General features: G+C 48.4%; 1 protein-coding gene across 9 annotated transcripts in view; it reads right to left on the reverse strand.

The window, feature by feature from the left end:
- Window positions 1-509: 509 nt before the first annotated feature.
- The window catches only part of FAM167A (family with sequence similarity 167 member A), a 40,562-nt gene continuing 15,495 nt past the window's right edge, over window positions 510-25,576 (reverse strand). For 4 of the 9 annotated variants that reach the window (XM_029938639.1, XM_029938642.1, XM_029938640.1 and 1 more), the window contains 2 exons: window positions 21,608-22,389; window positions 2,495-3,735 (listed from right to left, as the gene is read on the reverse strand). In XM_029938639.1, coding sequence (XP_029794499.1) covers window positions 3,472-3,735; window positions 21,608-21,973 — 630 coding nt within the window. In that variant the 5' untranslated portion in view covers window positions 21,974-22,389 and the 3' untranslated portion in view covers window positions 2,495-3,471. Of the gene's footprint in view, window positions 2,422-2,494; window positions 3,736-21,607; window positions 22,390-24,559; window positions 24,595-24,663; window positions 24,768-25,576 lie in introns of those variants that run through there. The other 5 variants (XM_029938646.1, XM_029938645.1, XM_029938644.1 and 2 more) reach the window with 5 other exon arrangements.

The following is a 25,576-nucleotide window of genomic DNA, read 5'->3' on the forward strand; positions in this document are numbered from 1 at the left end:
GCTCTGGTGCTTTAAAAATCATCCAAACACCCAGATCCAGGACCCTGACTTATGTCTCCAACATTGGCCTTTTCCTGATCCAGGTTCCTTTATCCAACCGCCTATCTACTCCCCACTTGGATGTCTAATAGACATTTAAATGTACCATTGGGCCACCCCTCTGCCCCAATCATGCTCCCCTCGAAGTGTCTACATCTCAGTAAATGGCACCCCCACCCCGTCCAGCTGCCAGCCGGAGAGCTGTTCTTAATTCCTGCTTCCTTCATACTCCATATCCAAGCTATCGGTGTGTCTGGTTGGCTTTATCTCCAAAGTATATCCCAAAGTGTGTCTCAAAGTAAATCCCAAGTCCATCCACTTACCCTTCCTCCCTCCCCCTCCTCCCACCCTACTACCCTCTTCCTTCTCTCCCTGTCCCTTCTCTTTCTCTCTTTCTCTTTCTTTGTATGTCTGCTATAACAGGAACAAGAAAGCAAAGAAAGCAAATTTCTTCTCCTTATATAGTATCCTCTTTTGAAATATTTTTATTTCACTTCTTCTAACAGCAATATAGAAACAAATAATCATAAAAAATAAGATTATAAATTGTCCATTGATTATGTAATAGCACTTGGTATTGCTACAGGGCGGAGGCCTGGGGCTGGATCAGGCCGGCTCAAGCCTATGCAGGCTCTCCTGGCCTCGGTGATCTCTGCTGAGTCCATGAAGGCATCACACAGTGCCGTGCACGGCAGTGTCAATGGGGACCTCGCGATTTACACCCAGGTTCTTGGGATGACAGAGAGATGGGCAGATAATGAATTAAACTGCAAACAATATTGTACACACAGGGTAAGCCAGAGCAATGCCTTAGGGTGCTGGCGACGCAGGTGAGGCTGCAGCTGATTCACAGACACCTCTTACCCCACAAGGCAGGCTCTTCACAAAACCGAACTGACTTGATTAGTTATTTGTGTTCCCTGTGAGAATAAGAGAGCTAACAGACACTGGATGATGAGTAAGGAGACATACCTGGTCTCTCCCCCTCCACTTTCCTCCCTGGTTCCTTCCTCTTTCTCCTGTGTTCTTATCCCAAAATAAAATTCTCTTGCTGTGAACTAAACAAAAGGGCTGAGACCTATTCAGAAAAGTGTGCCTTGATCTCAGTTTCCTCTCAGAGAAGAAAGAAAGGAAGGGACCATTAGGTTAACCACTAAATTGCCCAGTTGATGCCAACCAATTGGGTTGACAAAATCAACAAAATCACTCTGCTTTAGTCAAATCCAATTTTTTCAATTACTGTCATGACTGACTTCTAGAAAGAAAAAAGCAATTTGGCATTATTTTCAGAATATGGAATGGGCCTTTCTGCATGGTTTTGAGGATGTGTACCTGTGTGCCTCTCCCCAGTGGTGAGTGTGTGCGGGCCAGCCCACTACCCGGCCTCAAGGACTTGTTTCAGAGAAGCCTGGGAGGGATGCCACTGTAGGACTTGGCAGTGCACGTACATAATCCCTGAGGAGACACAGCAAGGGGTAGAGAAAATCTCCCTCCTTTCCTGCCTGAGGGGAGCTGGTCTAAAGGGTCTGGCATTCCACTGAGGTCTTTTCTGTGGACCAATCCTCTGGGCCTCAGACTTCAGTCACTGCTCAGAGAGTCAGGCTGAAAAGAAATCTTAGCTATGGTGATATACCTTCTTCGAAGGAAGTGTAAATCCTCTGGCCCTTTGAAATCACAAGAGACCAAGTTTTTTCCCAAGTAAGGACCATTTACATCCTCTCACTGCCTGTCCACAAAAGGAAAACAACCTTCCTCATGTGGGTCAGGGTGTGTATGTGTGTATACACGCACGTACGCACACATATGTGTAAATGTGCATGGGCCCCAATGAGACTATACAGGAAGATGAGGCATGAAAGAACACTTTGCTTTGACTATGGAAATGTGATTGGTAATATGTTTTCTGTGGGTCCACTTTTCAGCCATTGCTCTGAGTTTGACCCAAATATTCTGAATTGCAAAGTGAGAGCTATGTGTGAAGGCTGAAGGAAGTGGCGAGTAGAGGGGTTGGCAGTTTGTGGGTTTGGCAAAGCATCAGGACCATCTTTGGGGTTTAAGTTCATTAATAAATGATCTGTCTAGGCATTAGTAATGGTGATTAAACCTGTCGATATTCTATAGCCACTAAAGAGCTGCATGACCTGGAGGAAGTCATCCTCCCTCCCTGGCTTCACCCCTACTCCTTTATGAACAAGAAGGCATGACCAGATGATGTCAAAAGCCACCCCTCCCCCAACACTGGTGGGAAAACACATGCCATGTGGGATTCTACCAGGTTCACTTTCCTACCCTGTTGAGGTCTTAGTCCTCACCTTGCTGATCGCCATGCTTGTTGTTAGGGAGAAACCTTTTAAAATCAGATCCTTAACTTCTGTACTTGACCTACCCAATTGGTATCACCATTTGGACAAAAATCAAATAGTTATTAACAAAGTTAGCAACAGATTAGTAACAGTCTGATTCAATTAAAATTAGTTATTTAAATCAGGCACAGAATCTCAGAGGGGGCTCAGGGCAAGTTTCTGAGCTCCCTCCAGTCTTTCTGGGGAGGGCAAGAAGGGCAAAAAGGCGACACCACCAGGATAACTTGGTTATGGAAAAACTGCTGACAGATTTGCCTAGTTCACTTAGCCACTACCCCGAAGGTGGAGGATGGAGGCAATAGGGCTCTTTGGAGACTGGGATTGGTGTGTGCAGCCTGGGCAGGCAACAGGGGGCATCTGTTCTTGCTCCACCCAAGTTGCATTGGTGTGTCCTGGCACACACTGGAAACAATTTACATGGCACTGGTAGTGCCAAGGTCTAAGACTGATAGCAGCCTGAACCAGCCTCTCACCAGAGGGACTGGCTGCAGCTGTGGGGCCTGGGTTCCCCAGCTCCACTTTATCATTCCTTCTGGTTTTCCCTTCCTGGTGGGTCCCTGTCAGAGCTGCTGAGTCATCTATTTAGGGTGAATTTGAGCCAGTAGTTAGAAGACAGTAACAAAAGATGGGCTCATCTGACATACCTACTCATCTCCTCCCTGGATGCTCAGTGCTCTTGGCAAAGCTTTTGGCAAGAATCACAGTTTTTGGGGCCCCCCTCTGGGATCCCAGATCATAGCACCAGTGATTCTGGGAAACAAGAATGTGGGTCAGTGAGGGGAGGATGGAGACGTGTTGTGCTGGGAGCCAGGTCTCACTGAACATCTGGATGGAGATGAACACTTTCTTCTGCAGAACACTTGGGGTTCTGGAAAGTCAAGGGGTTGTTGGGTTCCATGGCTGGGGCCCCTGAGAGAGCACCTTCTGGGAGTCTGGGGGTCCATGGTTCACCAGAGCCCTGCCTCTGGGGAGACCCATTCAGGGTGACTTAGCCTCAACTCCCTTCCCGTGTCCCCTCCCCACCTCCTGAACACTCTCTTCTGGGTCCTTTGCCCCCTTCTAGGGCTTCTCAGCACAGAGAGAACCTCCGGGAGTTGATGTTCATCTTGGTGACTCCAATGAGCTTGAGTGGCGTGGAGAGACTGAAGGAGGAGGCGAGTGGGGAGTCACAGAAGAGATCAGACAGCTCGTCCCGTTCCTCCAGCTCATAGGTGGCATCGTTGAGCATCCTCCTGTGCAGGTCGCAGGTCTGCTCGATCTTCAGCTTGTTGATGTCACTGCGCAGGCGCATGAGCTGTCTGGCCAGCTGCTGGTCTTGCAGCCGCATCTCCATCTGGAAGGGAGCAGGGAAGCCATCAGCAAAGAGCTGGGCTGGGGGTTACAGCTCCAGAGTCTCTGACAAACACAGACCCTCTCATAAGAGACCTAATTAATAGCTTGCATCATCAGTTGGTCCACCTGGAGATATTAGCATGTTTCCTGCTCAGGGAAGTGAAAAGATGTACATAGCAAGATGACAAATGGGGACAGATGGGTTTCCCAAACAATACTTTGTGTTAGGCTAGATACACTGTCTAAATCCTGAAATAGATGCATGTCAGTCCTGGCTTAAAGGTACAGTCTCATTGTTTACAGATACATGCAGAAGGAGTAAGAGTATAATAGAATGCACAGGAGTGATAAATACCAAAGTCAGGAACATGGTTATGTCTGGGTGGGAAGGAAGGAATGTGATGGAGGAAGGCATATGCGGGCGTCAGCTGTATTGGTAATGTTCTATGCCTCATGTTGGGTGGTGGGTATACTGTTATTATTCTGTAAACCTTTAAACAATTTACAATGCCTGCAGTATTTCTTAACAAAGCTTTAAAAAAAACCCCACAAATATATGCTAACATTTGTTGAATGTCTTACTAGGAACCAGGCACTATTCTAAGCTCTGCAGGTATGGATTAGTCTGATCAGGCTGCTATACAAACTACCATAGTCTGGAAGGCTTAACCACTAGACATTTATTTTTCATAGTTCTGGAGGTCAGGAAGTCCAAGATCAAGGGATGGGCTGATTCCATTCTTACTGAGGCCCTTCCTCCTAGCATGGAAATGGCTACCTTCTTGCTATATACTCACATGATGGAGAGAGAAAGCTCTGCTCTCTCTTTTTATAAGGAGATTAATCTCATGATAGGGACCCTATTCTTATGCCCTCAAATCTAACCACCTCCTAAAGATTCGCCTCCAAATACCATCACACTGGGGGTAAGGGCTTCAATATATGAATTGGGGGAGGGCACAGAGATTCAGTCTATAAAAAGCATATTAACACGCTACAGTTAATCTTCACTACAACTCTGTTATGTAATATCACCATCATCATCCACAATTTAGAAAAGAAGAGGTAGAAGCTCACAAAGTCAGTTATTATGTGATCACAAAGGCTATAAATGATAGAGCTGAGACCAGAAACCCAGACAATCAGATTCCAGAATGCAATCTACTGACAAGGAAGTTCTGCTTCTTCAGGTATTGTTGGTATGGAGCTAGTTCTGTGCTCAGTGAACTAATAAAAGCCTCATGATATTTTTGGTGGCTCAGTGTTTGTTTTTTCTATTGAGGAATGGATGTGATATGACCTCCTCATCTGGTATTTCCCAAATTCATCCACATGCTGACTTTGTCAGGACAGTACAGCCTGCCCCAAGGGATCAGCCTGGCGGTTTGGCTGAGTAGTTTACAAGTCTGGAAGAGTGTCCATGAGTTGCTCAGTTTCACAGTTGAGCCATGGCAGAGATGGGGTTGGAGCTCACAGGATCTCAGCACAGAGCACTTTATCCATTAACAACACTGAGACAGGTCATCAGCTGCTCCTACTTGACATGATATTTGATTCTTTCTCGCTGTTTACTCTGTCTGTAATTGCAAATGGTTCTTGTTTTAGCATTTTTGTGCCTTCAAGCTCAGCTATGCCTTTCCCCTGGTGCTTGGAACCAAACTGATTTGGAGAAATCAACCATGAGATCCCAGAGGTAACCTTCCCATTGTTATGCAGGTGAACATAACTGTTTTCACTTGTCCCTTGTTAAGGTTTAGAATCCAGTATACCACCTGGTAGAAAAGTAAGTGACTTCACCAGTAAGTATTTTATTGTTCTTTTTTTTTTTCTCGCTCTTTCTTTTTTAATGTACTTTTACAGATCCTCTTTCTCTCATTTTGTAGATGAGAAAAATCAAAATAAAAAGTCTTGCCTGCGGATCAGCAAAGTATTTAATGGCCAAATTGGGATTAAAGTTCATAGCCCCCAGTCTATTAGTTTACTTCTCAGTTTACTTCTCAATCCTTGGGCATAAGAACCCAAATTGATTGCCAATCAGAAATTCTATTGATTTAGAAGAGCACCAAATTAATGATGGTGGGCTCATCACAGAGCAGTTGGCCATTCATTCATTTGCTTTGGAGCCCTTAGTCATGCCTGGAACGGGGCTAGGTGCTGTCTAAAACCCTTCTGAAGGGGACAGTGGTCAAATTTGTCTGCAAGATGGTGCCAGCTCACACTCATCGCTTCTGGGAGTCTTGATTAAACCATTTCTCCGTGGGGGTATTCTATAATTTGGAGATAGAGTTCTTTGGAAAGATAGGAACCTCATGGTTTAGGTTTGAACTTTGGCACCAGGAATTGGATCTTAGGTCTGAAAAGATCCTTTAAAGTTGGAGAATTTCAGGCTTGAGCAGGTGTCTGGGAGTATCTGTGAGATGCGGCCTGCAGGGGTGCTTGGTGGAGGAAACGGTCTATTTTTCTAGGGTCAAAGATCCAGTCAAAGGTCAGAGAAAAATTCAGGACTGAAGTCCCTTCAGAGTCAGCTGGAAAAGATGGGGTGATAGGAAGGCACAAGTCCTGTTCCCTTTGACTGGATAAAGGCCACCTTGGTGTAGTCACTTCACACACCCATTTAGCTTGAATTCATTCAACTCTGCATAAGGAAAAGAAGAGAAATAAAACTATTTTTTCAAAAGGGCTGAGGATTCTAGACAGTCTCCTTGTTTGTGCCCCAAAGGAACACGGGGGAGACTGGGAAGCTGCTGTTTCCCCAGCGGGCCCTGGTTCTGAAGGCGCCTGAGTACCTGCCTTAGGAGTCGCTCAGAGTCTATATTTTGTTATGACCCTAGAATATAAATCAGCTACTGCATCCGATGCACAGAGAAACAGTGTGTGTTAAACCACTACAGGGAAAACTGGTGGTGTTGGCCCCACTCTCACTAAGGTATTTTCCAAGGGTAACTCTGTGCCTTAAACATCAATTTGAGGCCCCACTTAAGAGGGACCTCTACTGGAATCAGACCAAATCCATACAGAAATGAGCTCCCATGGCTGAAAAAAAAAACCTAGCAAAATGTGCAGGGCTAAAAGGATTTTTGCCCCCCTAAATTTTTTTCATTGTAATAAAACACACATAACAAAATTTTTATCATCTTAATCACTTTGAAGCATGCAGTTCAGTGACATTAAACACGTTGCCATTGATCTGTGCCATCACCATCATCTCGTGACCTCTTCATCTTGTAAAACTGAAACACTGTCCCCATTAAACATTAACTCCTTACCCCCAGCACCATTCCATATTCCGTCTCCATGAATTTGACCACTTGATGTACCTTATATGAGTGGAATCATACAGAATTTGTCCTTTTGTGACTGGCTTATTTCACTTAGCATAATGTCCTCAAGGTTCACACAACTAAGAGGCTTTTTAATAAATTAAACCTCAGAAATGTTTAGGGAACACCAGGAGAATGGCAGCCCCTGAGGAGGGTGCCAAACGAGAGCTGTGGCATGGTTACAGAGATCAGGGTCTGGGCTGGGGACGGAGGGCCTCCTTCCTTTTTCTTTCTCCTCTGCCAAGGAGGCACTTGGGCAGAAATGACATCATCCCCCATCTTCTGCCACATTCTGTCAGGCAGTTTATATGTATTATTTCACTGTATCTGCTCACAGCTCTAGATGATAGATATTTCTATCTGTTTCATGGATGAGGAAACTCAACTCGAAGAAGTTAAGGGACTGTCCAGGATCAGCCAGCCTGGGCAAGGTGCACCCGGATCACCCTGGGGCCCATCAGAGCCCAGAGCTGGTGCCCTTCACATGGTTCCCGCTTACCTAGAGGTGGTCTGGGTCCCAGAGGCAGTAGAAGTGGGAAATCCATTGCTCTGGGGTTAGAATCTGGGTTCTAGTGGAGCCCCTCCTCACTAGCTGTATGGGTTTGGGTGAGCCACTAACTCTCCTTGAACTTCTGTCTCTTCATCTAGAGGAAAGGGATAATGCCTATTTCAAGGACTATGAGAAGCATATTAGATAATAAGGAATACGCCAAGTAAGCTGAACAATGCCCATCAAACAAAGGTACGAGGTTCACTGTTCAAGCTCTTTCTCTCCAGGCCAAGGTGTAGAATGTGGAAACTGGCCAGAACCTCCCACTTTTAAGACTTTATTAAAGAGACTGAGACACTGGCCCTAAAATCTGGTCCCAGTGACTCAACTATCAGTGTGGGTTTAATGCTCTCCTTGGCAAAGACTCAACTGTAGGACGTGCGGATTTCCAATCCCCCTCCCCAGGGTGGCCTGTTGTTCTTGCAGAATAAAGGCGCTTGCTGGATTCTCAGGGGAGCGCCTACAATTCCAGTAATCCTGTAATTAGGGCATAGTACTTGGTGAAAGGGGAGAAATGTCAGTACTTTGTGGCTGTCAGCACATTGTGGTAAAAGGGTGTGTTCCTACCGGGTGAGGAAGCTCACAAAGGGGCTGGTGGATGATCGGTGGCCTTGCTCAAGAGCCCATGCATATAGGATGGCCAGTCGAGGAAATTCACAGAAGTGCCTAACGTGACAGGGCTCTGCTGTGAGGTCTCTGCAGCCAAGTCTCAGGGGAGCTGGAAGAGGGGCTGACTCCTGCCTCTGGGAGGGGTGGAATAAAAAGGAAGGCTGCAGTAAACTGACGTGGAGAACAGTATGGCAGTTCCTCAAAAAGTTAAGCACAGAGTTATCACACGATCCAGCAATGCCTCTTGTGGGTATATCCCTACGAATTGAAAGCAGGGACTTGAGCAGAGATTCATGTACACTCGTGTGTATAGCAGTATTATTCACAATAGGAGAAGCAACCCGTGTATCCATCGTCCATAGGATGGCATATTATTCAGCTATAACAGAGACTCTCAGACTCCTGGGAGCACAGGAAGCAATTCTTCTGAATGTGCACCCTGTCCCAGAGCAGCCCCTGCTTCCTAACATGAGTGCTCATGCCTGGCGGGTCAGACAACACCTCCTCGGTCCACACAAGCCATCCCAGCAGCCCTATTTGTGATCTGTTTCATTTCTATTCTCTAGTCCTTCGTTTTCCGGAGGACCCTGCACCTTTGCCTTTCTCTTAGTTTGGAGAAAACAACAGGACAGGGACAGTGGCTTGAGACAAGGCCCTGTGTACCCTTGCAAGCACATTTGGGGCAGAGGTTTGCAAATCTATTTTTAAAACTTACCCCAGAGAAACTCCAGCGCCCAGGGTAAACCAGTGCCTGGACAAACCAGCATATCCAATCCAGATATGACTGAGCTGGATTGAGGACCAGCGGGATTATCACGGATCCAGGAAGACTGAAAGCATCCCAAGGTGATCAAGGGTATTTTGTTTAATCCCTATTTCTAAGGTTCGTATCTAAACCACCCTAGCCCGACAGTTACACTTAGTCTCTGACTGATGTTGGAGAGAGACAGAGTATAAAATCCTGGCCATTTTCTCAGCCGTGCATGAAAGGACAGAATGCGCTCTATTCTCCATGAGACTTTGTTCTTGAACCTTTGAAATAGTTTTTGTAAGCTGTCTGATGATTTTTATATAACTTAACCGAAAGGTCCAGCTTATTGTTTTAATCAGCACTGTGTAGGAACACACTTAGAAGCCTGGAGAAAATATTATTCATTATTTGATCTTGGGTTTGGCCTCTGAGAAAGAGCCAGAATAACGCTGTTAGGAAAAGAAAGCAAGCAGTGTCATTGAAATGTGCTGCTGTAGGCAACTTCAGGGTCTGGGAAAAAAATTTTTTTTTCCGAACACCCCTAGAAACCAAACTGTTCATGGACTGGTTTTCAGGCAGAGCTGTTGACTCAAGTATTTCTTAAAGGTCCCTACTCTGGCGGCAGCGAGCCACTGTTTCCAGCAAGTGCAGGCTACATTCACGGGTGCCACACACACACCGTGGCCGCTGCCTTTGGGCATATGCCAAGCTAGCTGATCCTGGGTTCTCTTGGATGTTGCTGGCCTGGGGTGTGAGTGGCCAAGAGGGCACTATGGCTCCCATCCCCTGGGGCAGAATATGACTTTTCTGTCTATCTGGGCTCCTCCGAGGGGCTCTTGTGGTCTCCTTGGAGCCTCTGTCTACTGGAAAGGAAAGTTTGAGCAGAGCCTCAGAGTCAGGGAAGAGAGCAGGGGGTGCTTCAGGCCCTGCCAGGGACTGTCCATCCTCTGTGGCAAGAGTTAAGTTCTTCGTATATGATAACGTCATTGATTTCCAAACTTGGAAGGTCCTAGACCAAACCTCATTTTCACTCATGAGGCTGGCCTTAGGGAAAGATAGGGTGATACATTCTGAAGAATCCCCAGATCTGTCCCCAGAGGCTCTGGGTTCTAGTTGGCTTGGGTCTCAATGTTTGCATGATGCCAAAATCCCCATGTTGAAATCCTAATGCCCAATGTGATAGTATTTGGAGGTGGGACCTTTGGCATGCACTTAAGTCATGAGGGGTGAGCCCTCATGAATGGGATTAATGCTCTTATGAGAGAGTCCAGAGAGATCCCTCACCTTTTCCACCACATGAGGAATTGGTGAGAACTCTATACGCCAGAAGAGGGCCCTCTTCTGACCATGTTGGTCCCCCGATCCTGGACTTGCACCCTCCAGACTGTAAGAATTAGATGTCTGTTGTTTCTAAGTTACCAGGCCTGTGGTATTTTGTTGCTGTAGCACCAAGGGACTAAGACATAGCCCTAGATCAGCCCTTAAGAGGATAAGTGGCTCTGGGCAGGTGATGTGACCGCTATATGGAAAGGGGATGCGATCACCTTCCCCTACCTGATTAAGACTGCATCAAGGACATGAGGTAAGCCTAGAAACTGTACACCCAAGAAAGGAATGTTGCCAGGCTGGGAAGGACAGGCCCAGACTCGCGTGCCCACAGTCACCCCACACTCTATACCTTGGGCTCCTCTCTGCCTCCCCTCCCACTGTCTGAGCTGGGCCCTACACTCAAGAGGCTGATGGACAAGTCTTTCCCCTTCTTCAAATCTTTCAAAGGTACAACCAGCCTTCCTGGCTCCCTTGCTTTCTCCAGCTTCAGTTCTCCCATTCTGAGTCTCTTTTCCTCCTCAGAAGCCATGCTGGGTCCTTATTCCTTCCCCTAGAACCACTCTTTCCCATCCCACCATCCTTCAGCTAGAGCCCTTGCCCCCAAACCCTGCAGGCTATATGATATTCCTCACCCATGGGTGCCTCCTACCACAGCACCTACACAAGGCACCCATTGTGTTCATTTACTCATCTGTCTCACCACTAGGTGGTAAAATACCAAGGAGAAATTAAGACTGTGTTCACTAGGTCCATCCCAGTGCCTGGTGCATAGCTCTGGTGCCCAAAAGCCGTTTGTTGAATGAATGAATGAAATCACTCCCTCCCTTCCTTCCTCCCTCCCTTCCTCCCTCCCTCAATGGGTGATACCTCCCCACAGCCAGACTTTGATTTTCTACAGCTGACACAATCCTAGGACAACAATTCTTGACTTTCTCACCCACACTGCCCTCCAGACCTTGGAGAGGAAGTGAGTAGAATGAATAGAGCATTGGCTCATGGCCTTCAAGTCCTTCACTACTACTCACTAGTGGTGCAACTCTGGCCAAGTTGCTCAAGCTCTCTGAGCTCCAATTTCCTTGTCTGTGAAATGGGCATAATCATAATATCTGCTCTGAGAATTCAATGAATAGCACATATAGAGACCCTTTGTATAGGACGTGAGGTTCCAGAAGTTTTAGTTCCACTTAATCCCTTCTTCATGGTCAGAACTCATGCAGGGCTCAGCCTTTTGTTGTTTCCTGTATGACACTCATCTCTCCTACTGTTAATAGGAATCCTTGGGTGCCGAGGCCCTGTATCATTCATCTTTGCTCTCCAACAGGGTCTGGAGCAGAGCTAGTCACCAAATCATGCCTCCCACACACATTGCCGATGATTACTTACACCTGACACCTGTGTTGCTCTTCACACGTAAGCACAGCCCGGTGGGACTGGTAGGGGAGTGTTAGCATCTCCTGCATCACATCGCTTATCTGAGTTCATGGAGCTGGTAATGCCAAAGCACTTCAGGGTTTGAAATGGATGTCAGAGACCCTCCCAGGCAGGGTGTCCTTAGCTTGGCAAGTGTGGGGCCTTCTCCATCTTCCCAGCCACTGCCCTAGACAGTCAGCAGGGGCCTCGCTGAGCCAACAGCCAGTCCTAGAACTGTTTCACTCACTCTGGGCTGCAGTGGGTCTTCCAGCCAGACCCCAGGAGGGCTGTCTTTCTTGCCTCTTGAAACCAAGATGCTCTGCTGGGGTATCTCTGGGTGAGGGAGCTGACAGAGAGGAGACACTCTCTGTGGGGACTATGTTCCTGCACTTCCATGGGCTCCTTGCATTGCCTTCAGAAGTTGCACCTATAGGAAACACCAACCATTCCAGGCAGGGATAGCACTTCCTGAAGAGAGTGCTAGAGATCAGCTTTGGTCAGGGCAGTTGTCAACTGAATGAAGGGTGTTAAGGCGTCCTGGCATCCTTAGAGAGCCCTGATACGACTCATGGAACAGAAGTTTCATGTCTAATGCTGAGCAAGCCCATGAACTAACCAGAAGCACTGGCTGACCACGAGACCTGCTGTGGGGACAAGAGCCCTGTAGAACTGGGGCTTGTGTGAGTAACCAAGGCTCCTATGCCCCTGTAGTTTCTATCTATGGATTCTCACTGTACCTCCAAGAGGAAGTGAAGTCAATCTATTCTCTGCCCCAACTTCCAGGTATGATTGAGGCCACTTTGCTCTCCAAAGTCATTTCACACTCCATTACCCTGGAGCCTGCCTCCTTTAGAAGAACAGATGGTTTGGGCCTCATCTGCCTGGGGACCTCATGGCAGCCTGTGGCACTGGGGTGAACTCAGAACCCACTTCACCAGGGTACTTGCTGTGCCTTGGAGCATCTGGGACCCAGCTACCCCTATCACAGCCCAGAGTTAGGGCATGAGGGTTGCCCCTCCCCCACATGTCCTAGGGGCTTAGGAAGGTCACAAACTGGTGAGTACAGTGGACTACGGCCAGCAGCAACCATGGGGGCTGCCAGCAGAGTGTAAGCCAAGGAGCGGGTAGGATGGACAAGGTTGGGCAGGAGCCCGTGAGAGCTGACTGATGGGCATACTCATGGGATCTCTGCATTATTTCCCTCCACTGAAAAACAGGTGTGATTCGCCCTTTGGCTCCCTCCTGCTTTAGCATTCTGTGGTTCTGTTCCTACTTCTAGCTAGCACTATTAGAACTAGTACTATTGGAGGAGTTTGGTCCTCCTTAGGCACTCATGCTAGAAGGCATGCCTGCCCTGGATGGGGGGGGCGGTTCGGGAGGCAGAGAAGCCAGAACTTCTGACTGGATTAGGACTCTCCTTCTCCCTCAGCCCCTGAGTGGCCCAGCAGCTGTGGGCCATGGCTCCTGAGTGCCAGGCCCCTGGTGTAGACCTAGAAACTGTTTCTACTGCCAAAGGCTCAGCCGCCTTGAGTGAGCCTCTCTATCACCTTTTCCTGGCATTTGCCTGCTCACTGAGTGTGCCCAGGGACATGACCAACAACAGCCTTTGGGCAGTGCTCAGGGGTTTTTGGCCCTGGTGGCAGCTTGGGGACAGGGGTGGTTCCAGAAGCTTATAAACTAATACATCCCTCAGAACAGGGCTGTTCAGCCTGGGCTTGAACAGTCTCTTCTGATCCTATGTGCCACCAGACCTGGTCTTTGTATTAAAATAATGAAGACTTCTGGGGAGGGGGGCTGTGGAGTTCTTGGAAAGAGTGCAAAATCAAGGAAACTTTCTTTCCGGGAGTTGAAATATGTTGAAGGAGCATAAAATTTCATGAAATACAAAGTGCATTCATGTTCATTTGATCATAGGAGGAAATCTGTATTACCTAGCAGCCATTCAAGGCAGGAGCTCTGAGGTAGGGCAGATCTGGGTCAAAGCCCCTGCCCTGCCGGTTGATCTTTACCAAATTACTTTACCTCAATTTTCCCATCTGCAAAATGGGGATGATGCCTACCTTAAAAGAGCACTGTGTATACGAAATAGTGTGATGGATATAAATGTGCACATTTAGTACATAGTGCCTGACCACTTCAGGAACTCAGTAAGTGTTCACACCCTTCCACCCTGTCCTCCTCATGTTCCCTTTACAACACTCGGCCAAGCGGGTATGTATTGTCTCTATTTCACAATGACAAAACCTAGGGCTATGCTAACTGGCTTTCCTAAAGTCACACAGCTAGGATATAGTAGGACCTGACTGGAAGTCTAATTCAGCTACACATTTTATGCTTTTCCCACTCCACCCGTGACTGGTTAGGGACCCACTTGCATTAGAACCACCCACAGGAACTTGTCAAGCTCCTGACACTGCCCCAGATTTATGGAATCTGAATTTCCACCCAGGGTTGGGAAGGATCTGTATTTTTACAAATATCCTGGGGGATCTTTTCTTCCAACAGTTACTACACACTAACATATTGTAACTGGGAGGGTGCCTATCAGAGGAATTGGGTTTTAATTATTATAGGAAGAGGGGTGCCTGGGTGGCTCAGTCAGTTAAGCATCCGGCTTGGGCTCAGGTCATGATCTCACGGTCCGTGGGTTCGAGCCCCATGTCAGGCTCTGTGCTGACAGCTCAGAGCCTGGAGCCTGCTTGGGATTCTCTGTCTCCCTCTTTCTCTGACCCTCCCCTGCTCACGCTGTCTCTGTTTCTCAAAAATAAATAAAAAATATTTAAAAAAATAATTATTACAGGAAGAATGTAAATGGGAACTCAGGAGAAGCCTAAAGTCAATTATGCTTAAAGCCATGCATTCAGTTGCTGAAGAAGCTAGGGATCTATGTCCCTTTGGTTAATTTCGTGCAATGTAGCTCCCTAAAGCATTTTGAAACAAAATTTACTATACCTCTAGTATAGCTCCTGCCACTCCACGTAACTGTGTTTTGGGTCTGTCTCCTCCATAAACGGGAGCACCTCATAGAGCACCTTGTCCTATTCACACAGGCCCCCACCTGCACACAGCTCCTAAGCTCAGGCCCTCAGTGGATTCTGGCTACCCTAGATGAACAGAGGACTGGATGATAGACAGACCCTGCCTGTCTTTTACAGCCCGGGTCTTTTGTCTACTGCTATTCTGGATGGGTACCAGCAGCAAGCCTCTGCTCTGGCTTCAGTCTACCCTTCCTTTCCACTGCAAGAGACGCAAGGGAAGGACAGAGGCAAGACTTGATTCTTGGACTGGAGAATTTCTGCAGATCCAGGCCTTATGTTTCTCATCTCAGTCTAGGAGATTCTGTGTCTTTTTAAAAAAAAGTCCGTAGATTACAAAGTGAGGAATGTGTACCAATTACACTGGCAAAACAGACAGGAGCCTGGGATTTCTCTTTCTTTAGCCTTTTACGTTTAAATCTTTTTCTTCCCAATTAAATGTAATCTATTCCTTTTTTGGAAACTCCAGAAGCTACAGAAAAGTCCAGAGAATAATACTGGTACCCAGAAGTAAAGATCATTGATGTTTCATCCTATTTCCTTTGCTGGTGCCTTAGTTTATAAATACTTTAATAACCATCGAAGAACCAGTATGTGGCTAGATTAACAGAACAGAATCTTCTCTTGTAGGTTGTTCATGCCAGATAGGCTGGAAGCCCCAAGCTACATGGAGAAGACTTAGAATCAGGCAAAGGAACTCTGAAGCCCTTCACACGTGTCCTGTTTACACATGTAATTAGCAGGGTTTGAAATACAGGCTCTCTGACAACTCCTGGTCCCACTGATTAGAGCACTGAATGTGAGGATCTATGTAGTACATAGATCTTGTAGTACATCTTGTAGTACAAGGTAAGCGATCTGGATCCAGATCTAGGACGTGGGTGTATGTCTTCATTTGGCCATGCCCTTGCATATAACCTTGGGGCTAAGTCTCTTAACTTCTCTGATCTCAGGCTTATCATTTTTCTGAGCCTGAGTCTTCTCTGTAAAATGGGGATAGCAAATACCTCTAAGCTTTCCCACAGGCTATTATATGTAAAAGTGCTTTGGGGACCATGACATGCTCCCCGGATGTTCCCTAGAAGCATCATTGTGGCTCCACCTTCACTTCCGTGTCACCAGAAGTTGCTCAGTGAGTTTGGACTGCCGTTCGACTGTATAGCTCAGCAGAAATGGATAACCCGGGCCTTGTCGGCTGTGCCTGGGACACACCAGGCATATGCTTGCTAAGCAGGCAGCACAGGCAAGAAAGGGTTAATCAAGAGAGGCTGAAATCAAGCTGTGGCCACAGAGGGGCCAGCTGAGTTCAGGTCCATGAGCTCCTGCCACCTGCCACGGCAGGCCCTAGAATTATTAAAACTTGTCAGGTTCCTCTTCCCTTTTTCTAACAACCATAAACACCTTTCTGGGGGCTTTCGGCAGGGACCAAACACCTGCATGAAGCTGCAAAAAAATATCTGTCACCGCCCAAGGATTCTCGCCACAAAAACAACCCCTTAGGAAGCTGGAATGTTTTGTCTTATTTTTAGTTTTGGCACCACACAGGCCAAAAGAAGATTTCTCCCTTTTCTTTCTCTTCCAGGTTGGCAAGGGGAACATTTTAGCAGGGTTGAAGAGAGGAGGCAGAAGGGAACACCTCCTCTCTCCTTGTGCTACAAGCTCTTGGACCAAGCACTGTAAGAGGTTTGTGAAATGTTCTGAATTTCAGACTCAGCCAGAGAGCTGGGTCCCACAGCATCAGGCTCAGACTTGGGCTAGCTCACTCTTTCCTGAAGGATTGCCCCCATACTAGGCCACTTGGCCACCTAGCGAGGCCTCCCCAGAGGTGAGAAGCTGCAGGCTGGGACTTTCTGACAACACGAACAGTCTGGAACCAGCAAAGATGCACCACGGCCATTTGACGGGCCTCTGAGTCAGTCTCCTGCAAACACCGCTCTCCATAGCCAGCCAGCCACAGGATCCCTGCATACTTGGAGAGCCAAGGGCCAGGCCTTCCTACCTAGAAGGAGTAATGCCAATGGGGTTTGAGGATCTCCACTTTCCTTGTATCATCCAACACAGGAGCCTGAACAAAACATCTGCCCTACCTCCAGGTCCCCGGAGCATGTCAGGAGTGACTTTTCCTGGGGTTATTTTCCCTGAGGTGAAATTGGAGAGGAAGAGTGAACCCCCAAGGGAGCTCTTAGGAACCTTTCTTGCCTTGGAAATAAGATTCAGGCAGTCACTCTCTGCCTTTGAGCTGGCTTCATAGGAGGCGGCGGCTGGACCAGCCCGTCCATCCAGACCCAGCACTTCCTGCCTCTAAGAGTCCCCACTGACAGCAGATCCTCCCTGGGTTTGTTAAATGTTCCCGGGACAGCCCTGGGCTGATCATAAGGCTGTCCGGGCCTGCCCTCTGCTGGGCGCAAACCCACTACCGAGCCAAAACTTCCATCAAATCGAGGGTCTGGCATCATGTAGGGAAAACAGCCACCTGATTGACTGAATTGCAGATTTTTAGTCTGTTACCTTGGCCATATAGGGCGAAAAGACAAATTTGCAGGTGAGCCTGATAAACTGGCAGAGGGAGCCTAACCACGGTTAGAGAAAACTTAATTCTGGGCTTAAAATAACACAGAGGTTATTTGAAACCACTTTCACTGGGTTCAGAAAACAGGTTAATTTTTAATGACATCTTATCTGACAGATGACGAATGAGGAAAACAAATGGCATCGAGTTTAAAGTTTTGACTGAAATTTTAAAAATGTGAGAACAGGTTTGTTGTTCAGACATTGAACTCTGTTCAACAATGTGAGGATTTTACAAGTTGCCTTTGTTACTATTTAATCCCCTAAATGCAGGCAGAAGTGCACGTTCAAGGTGGCCTGCCAGTCTGCATTTGAGGTGCTTTTGACCTCAGACATACAATCTGATGGAATCTGGCTCTTGACAGCTCAGTGTGGGATGCTGGGACTTCCTTCTCAAAGGCCCTTTTACTGGCTGAGCTCCAAGCTGAAAAGGTGGTTATGGCTGTGGCGAGGCCCTGGATGCAGGCCTGGGGATCTCTGGGACTTCCCTGTGAGGTCGCGACTTGGTGCTCTAGCCTCAGCCTTGCGTGCTTTTCAGTCGTTGGTTCTCCAAGTCTGGTCCATTGGCCAACAGTGTAGCATTACCTTGGAACTTGTTGGAAATTTGAAAACATGGACCCCCATCCTGGACCAATGGGATCAGAATCTTTAGTTTGACAAGAGAGCCAGGCGACCCGCGTGCACATTAGTTTGGGAGTCACTGCTCTAAGAGGTGCTCCGGGGTGATTTCTGGAGCACAAGCCTCTGTCATTGCTTATTCAGCATGCCCAACTGGCCCCTTTGCGGGAGGGCTGCCTCTCCTGCCTCATCTGCTTCTCTCCCCATAGCCCTCTACTCTCAATAGTAAAGGCTGAGTTCAAGCTCTGGCTCTGCCACTTACTAGTCATATCATCCTAGGCAGGGTATCTGGCTTCCATGAGTCTCACTGTTCTCATCTGTGAAATGGAACAGTATCAGCAATCACACAGGTCACACAACTCCTATGTAATAATGGAGAGAGGACAAGACTCTCTTTCAATCTGGTTTCTCCCCCTGCCCCCATTCCTATGCATTCTGCTGACTGCTGGCATCTTTGTGAACGCACATTTTTAGGAATCACAGAGCAAAATCAATTGCCTTTGCAAGATACTATGTAGTATGGTGGCTAAGAAGAGCATGGACAATGCAACCAGCTGGGTCATTGTTCAAATTTCTACTCTCTAGTTTATTGCCGCATTTCTCTCTGAGCCTCAGTTTTCTCCTCTGTAACATGGGGTTAGCAGGAAAGTGATGTGACAATCCAAAGAGGTAAGTAATGCATGTGAAGTGTCTGGCACACAATAAACACTCAATTAGTGACAGATCTCAGTATAATTATTACTATTATTACCCACCCCCATTAGCACAGAGAAGTGGTGGAAGGGTGTAAAATACCATCAAATAAACTGTGCAGCCACTTTCAAAAGCAGTATGGAGTGTCCTCAAAGAGTTAAAAATAGGACTCCATATGACCTAGGATTGCAGTACTAGTTATTTACCCAAAGGATACAAACATACAGATTTGAAGGGGTACATGTACCCTGATGTTTATAGCAGCATCATCAATAGCCAAATTATGGAAACAGCCCAAGTGTCCACTGACTAATGAATGGATAAAGAAGAGATGGTGCATATATACAATGGAATGTTACCAAGCCATAAAAAAGAATGAAATTTTGTCATTTGCAATGATGTGAATGGAGTTAGAGAGCATAATGCTAAGTGAAATAAGTCAATCAGAGAAAGACAAATAACCATAGGATTTCACTCATATGTGGAACTTAATAAAAAAAACAAACAAGTAAAGGGGGTCGGGGAAGAAAGGCAAACCAAGAAACAGACTCTTAACTGTGGAGAACAAACTGATGGTTACCAGGTGATGGGGATCCAGGAGGGCACTTGCTGTGATGAGCACTGGGTGTTGTATGGAAGTGTTGAATCACTAGATTTTACGCTGAAACTAATATTACACTGTATGCTAATTAACTGGAATTTAAATAAAAACTAAAAAAAATCCTACTACACTGTGTATTAAAAAAAAGGGGGGGGCACCTGGGTAGCTCAGTTGGCTAAGCATCCAACTTCAGCTCAGGTCATGATCTCACAGTTCGTGGGTTCGAGCCCTGTGTCGGCACAGAGCCTGGAGCCTGCTTCAGATTCTGCATTTCTTTGTCTCTCTACCCCTTCCCTACTTGCACTCTGTCTCTCTCTCTCAAAAATAAGTAAACATTAAAAAAAAAAGGAAAAAGAAAATACTGCAAATATCAAGCAGTATTTAATGGTGATATCCTCTGTACTTATTTAAGACAGCCTTTGGCAGCTAAATTAGTTCTGACAATTAGCGCTTCTGTCTCTGCCTACAGGGCGTTGCTGTCTACATCACCCATGGTTGTCCTTGACCTGCCTTCTCTCAGCACGGTCTGGCTAGGGCACTCATGCTACTGGATCTGCAATGGCTGGGCGAGAGAGATGAGCAGAGCTGCTGGTCTAGAGCAATGCTTTTCAATCAAGGCTGCAGTTTGGAAGCAACTGGAGAGCTTTAAAATCTACCAGTGCCTGGGTCTCCCTCCTCCCCCCGACATTCATTTGATTGAGATGAGGTGTGTCTAGGCTCTGGGACATTTCAAGCCTTCCCAGGTGACTCTAATACACAGCTGGGGTTGAGAGACACCTCTGTCATCTAGAGGATGAGGAGGACAAGTTCTAGAGATCTCCCTCCCGGTTTATACACAGGGAATTCCTTCTCTAATCTCTACCTCAATGGGGGGCCCACAAGGAATGCTAAATTTATTTAGAAAGCAAAAGCCTCCACTCCCAAGAGCAATAAAACCTCAAATGGACCCAAAGCCAAGTAATTGAATCCTTGATTGATGGGGATATTTTTATTCTATTTATGAAAACAAATTAAAGCAGTTCACCCTCAGGAATTTAACGAACAGCTTCCACGGGCCATTTTGGCCGCTGCCTGTCCTCTTTCCTCACCTCTTAACGCCCCAACCCCGCCCTGTGAGTGCCCAGTGGCAGTAGAGTGTCCAGAGACACAGCCTGAACCCACAGATGCCCTGTCTTCTACACAAGCCAACTTATACTCCAGTTACTAAAGACACACACAGTGGAATGGTGTGTTTGTGAAGCAGTTTCATCATTAAAGATTAAAACAAAAAAAGATTTCCAATTAATCAGACAGCTGAATCCCTGATCCTCCCTTCCCCGTGCCCCGATTGTTTACTACAACCCGTGAGGAATTCTAGGCCCCAGTGGCAATTTATTTTTCAGGACTTTGCAGAACAAACCAGGGAGGCCTGCGTCGACCCTGTTGACACAAGAGTTACGAGTGGCTCTGGAAGGCACTTGGCCCTTGGGTGCTGGCTCACCTGTGGCCAGAGGGGCTTGACTGGACAGGGGTGACCAGGGCCACAGGTGATGAGGAGGCACAGGAGTTGAGATTATGCCTAGCATCATGCCTAGACCAGTGATTCTCCCCTGGGCTATGGGCACAAAGCTCTGAACACCCATCTCCTTTCTCACTGCCGAGAGATGCCCCTGATGGGAGCCTGCTGTGCCCGTGGGCAGAGAGAAGGTCAGGCCGTGAACCCCCCAAACACACCTGTTGCTCATGCTCATTTCCCCAGCCCCATCGCCATCCTGACTTCTGGGCAGATTCCCACTCAGCCTCTGGGGGTGGGCAGCCAAAGGTTTTCACGGCAGGTCTGATCAGCCACACCACCAGCTGGGCATGGCTCAGTATGAACAGAACATCTTGGGCTGAACCTGAGCTCCTCACAGCAGCCCCCCAGCCACGCAGCATGCCCGCACCGCCCTGCACTCCAGCACAGCACCCAGGCAGACCGCTGCTTGCTGAGGAGGGCCCTCTGGAGCCACCAGCAGCAGGTTAGATGGAGGCTGGGAGGGTTTCAGAGAGGAGGGGCATCACACTCCAGGAACACCCTTATCAGTCAAGGGATGGCCGTATGAGACTATGCTCCAGGAGGGCACTGGAGAAGGAGGGGGCAGGGCACACTTGCTTCGTCCATAAGTACCTGTGATGAGGGGCTGATTGGCCCGTGGACCTCACATAACCACACAGTAATGAGGTCTACCCTTGATGATAGGAAAACGGGCAGATATGCAATTTGGAGGGATGGAGATGGGGGGAGAGAGAGAGAGAGGTAAAGAGAGACACAGACAGAGAAGAGAGAGAGACACAGAGACAGAGACAGAGACAGAGACAGAGAGACAGAGAGGCATCTTTTCCAGGGATTCCTGGAGGGGCAGCCACTTACCAGTTCCTTCCTGAGCCAGGCTATCGCTTCGTCAATACTTTCAAAGCCTTCCAGCTTGCCAGTGGGCTGGGGCCCAGGGGCCCGGCTGGCACTCCCGTTAGGTGGGGCTTGCTGCCTGGGCTCATTCCTGGGGGATGAGGGCTCCTTCTCCCCACACTCCCCCTGCTCAGCCGCTGGCCTCGGAAAGGGCCACGTCTGCTCCTCCAGCCTGGCTTGCCATTCCAAGTAGGAGGGCCTTCGGGTCTCCAGCCTCAGTTTCTCCGTGAGGGCCTTCAGGCTCCTGAGATGGTCGTCGGGAGGCAGGGTGGCTCCAGGCTCTTCTTCACCACCTACCACCTCTTCTACTTGGATCTGGGGCACAGCCATTCTAGAGTCTGCTGGGGGAGCCAGACATGTGTGGTGGTGGGGAGAGGGTGCTGTGGAAATCTTGGTAGGTGGCAAGGCTGGGTCCCACTCTGGAATGATCTCATCCAGCTGGGGTCAAGGCTCCTGAGGGCATCGCTAGGAAGTGAGCAGCTGCCGAAGCCAGAGGGACCGTGGATGGGCCCCACGGAGCTGTGGGGGTTCAGGATTTAAGATTCTTCCCGGAGTCCTGTGGCTGCCATGCTTGACAAAAGGCAGGAATAGACAAGCGGGAGCAGGAATCTTTGGGGGGCAGATTTGCCAAGAAGATCTGTCAGTCCTGGAGGCACAGGCGGATCAGAGACTGGCAGGGAAGTGGGACTGAGCTACCTCCTCACGGGGAAGGGCAGGCGGCGAGCAGCTGCTGCTGGTGGGAGGCCCTGCAGGAAGGACGAAATGATGTCAGTGCTAGTCCCTCCCCTGGCAGGAGGCCTGCCACATTCCTGAGCTGCTCGCGAGGGGAAACTGAGGCGCAGAGCAGGGGAGGTTAGGGGACAGGGCTGCTGATTACTTGCTCGGGACTAGAAGCAAGGTAACTTCAACGCCTTAACTCATTGTAGAGAAGTTAGTAATAAATCAATGCTCTGTACAGTGTTTCACCATTTATGACCTGATTCCACCTCTATTATCTCCTGTAATCCTCATGGCAAGTCTGTGGTTACTTCTTTGTGTCCCCATGTTACACGCCAGGAAGCTGAGTCTCTGAGAGGTTGTATGACTCAACAGAGAGCTCTTGGGAGTTAGATAGGACAAGGCTGGGTGGTCGGATGCTCCCTTGTGGGTCTCGAGGCAGACACAGCTGTGCCGCCTCCCGGGACGCAGACCCCGCCCCCGGCCCCGCCCACCACATCCCGCATCCTTGGGTTCCTGCCGGTCTTCCCGCACACTCTCAGCTCCGTCCTCCAAGAACAACACCTTACCTCACCTCTTCAGAGGAGGAAGCAAATAAACCTGTAGCTAAGGGAAGAGCCGACCTCACTCTAGGAGGATTATTAAACAGAGCAAGGCTTGTGACTCACCATTCTAGAAAGATGGGTCTCTTAATCACCTAAAATGCCCATACTGCAGAGCCTTGTGAACAAAGGGCAGTGGCTCTCAGATCCGCTTTGGCCTTCCCAACTCTGGAGAGGTGGTCTGAGTCGAGGCTCTTGCCTCCTGTCAGAACGTCTCAGGGTAAGGAAGTCACCAGGCGTCAGCGTGAGGCCCCAGTCTCCTGCCCACAGGGTCCCAGCAGTGCAGATGGGTTCATCAGAGCAGGACACTTGATTCAGACTGGAGAGAGAAATCCTTGGTTCTCAGGAGGAGTTTTAAAAACACATGTAGAGGGCATGCAGAGAAAGAATGAACTGGCATGGAACGAAGTCCAAGACAAAGCTTACATGAAAAAAATGAGACATCCATAATCTGGAGAGTACACTGTTGGGTGGACAAGGAAGGGAAGGGACAGATTTTTTATTGACTTGTGTGTGCCCGAAAAGATCTCTGCAAGGAGAAAAACTAAAACAGAGTTCTGATTACTTGTCTGGACGATGGGAACTGGGCACAGGAATATGTGTGGGCAAGCACCGGAGGAGCAGAAATTGAGGAGAGGGAAATAAAGCACAGGCTTGGTCCCCCGGGGAGGCCATGGGGCTTCTTTCCCACCTAGCAATGGAGATGTTCAAGGCGTTTGGGGTGCCTGCGTGGCTCAGTCAGGTAAGTGTCCCACTTCGGCTCAGGTCATGGTCTCATGGTTCGTGAGTCTGAGCCCTGCATCAGGCCCTCCACTCTCTGCACAGAGCCTACTTTGGATCCTCTGTCCGCCCCCCCCCCCAACTCCTACCCCGCTCATTCTCCCTGTCCCTCTCCGTCTCTCTCTCTCTCTCAAAAATAAATCAACATTGTAAGGAGAAGAAGAGAGCTTGCCTTCTTTCTGGACTGTTTCTACAATCTCCACCTGCAGCGTGATGTGACCTAAGGCAGACTGGTGGCCCTCCCCACTCCAAGCCTGGTCCCCGTTTTGGGACATCCCTGAGGAATGAGGAGAAATATTCTACCCCAACTAATGGCAGAGAAACTCAGTTCTCACCTTTAGGCACACTGTTGGGAATCCTCTGAGAAACTTCCACAAAAAATATTCCCAGGCCCCGCTCCTGGGGGTTCTGGGGTGGGACTCAGGCATTAGCATATTTTCAAAGCTCCCCAGGTGATGTGAGTGAGTGGCCAGGTCTTGAAATAGAAACACTAGGCTAAGGATCAGATGGCCTAGCTGTAGGTGCTGTCAGGCTTCCTGAACCTCAGTTTTCTCACCTATAAAATGGGGGTGATAATAGCCATCTCCTAGGTGTGGGGGATTGGCAGAACTAATGTCTGGTCGAACTTTCTGCAGGTTTAGCATGCCCTGCAAATGTGGGGCGTTCCCTAAGGGTGTGTCTGGGCAGCCTCAAGGTCACAAAGACTTCTTTAGAATCTCTCCAAATCTAATGACCCATTAGCAGCCCCTCCCAGGCGCCTCTGCCTCTTTGCCAAGGTGCCAGGATCTGTTCTGAGTGTGCCTCCGGGCGGCTCTACCTCACAGGACTTCTCTCCACTGACAGGAGAGCTCTGATCATTTCCAGTGACAACTTTTGGAGAGGATCTAATTGCAGACAAACCGCGAGCAGCACTCCCCATACCGCAGCTGTGAGAGCAGATGACGTGGATTCCAAGTCCCCCTTTTCTCTCCTTCAGCTGCACGCTCACCGCAGAGGACAGGGGCATCTGTGGCAGGAGGGAGAACCTGTAAGGAAAGGGTCTTCCCTTTGGGGTGGGGAACAGCCAGGACTTGATGACTTTATGGGGCTGTCTCTAAAGGCAGGGGGAGTTTATTTGAATCGGTGGTTTCTAAAGCACTCCAGAGAAGGCCTGTGAAGACAGTGTCAGAATGACTTGGAGGCATCAACAGGAGCGCCAATGCACTGAGTCAGCTAAGGATGATGCTTTGATCCTCTGAGCTTAGGGAGTGTGTGAAAGCACTCGTGCGTGTGCATCCTCTCCCTCAAGCCTCACAGTGGCCCTGAGGATTAGGTGGGATCACCCTATTTCACGAGTGAGAAAATTGAGGCCGAGAAGGATGGAGTGAGTCACTGGAGACAGTCCTAGCAATGGGACTTGGGCAGTCTGACTCTGGTTGGCCTCTCCACTCCAGAGGGTGTGCGCCTTGGGGTTAGACTCCCGAGGGGCCCAGTTCTGTGATCATGGACCGACTGTCGCTTCACAACCACTCTGTGCTTCTGTGTCCTCTTCTAAGAGTTGGGGGTAACCAGGACCGTCTACGTAATTTGCTGGGCTTGGTGCAAAATGAAAATGCAGAGCTCCTTGTTAAAAAGTACTAAGAATTTCAAGATGGCAACAGGAGAGCATTAACGCAACCCTGGGCTCAGTAGGGCTGCCTGGGTTCCTTGCTCATGAAGCCGGCCCTGGAGGGAATAATATCCACTTCCTGGGTCATTTCAAGGACTAAAGTAACACCGAGCCCTTCACAGCACCTGCTATATAGTAAGCCTTAGACAAAGTTATACTTTAAAAAATATTCTTCTTCTTTTTTTA

Source organism: Suricata suricatta, chromosome 1 (assembly GCF_006229205.1).
Source record: "Suricata suricatta isolate VVHF042 chromosome 1, meerkat_22Aug2017_6uvM2_HiC, whole genome shotgun sequence".
Taxonomy (NCBI): Eukaryota; Metazoa; Chordata; class Mammalia; order Carnivora; family Herpestidae; genus Suricata; species Suricata suricatta.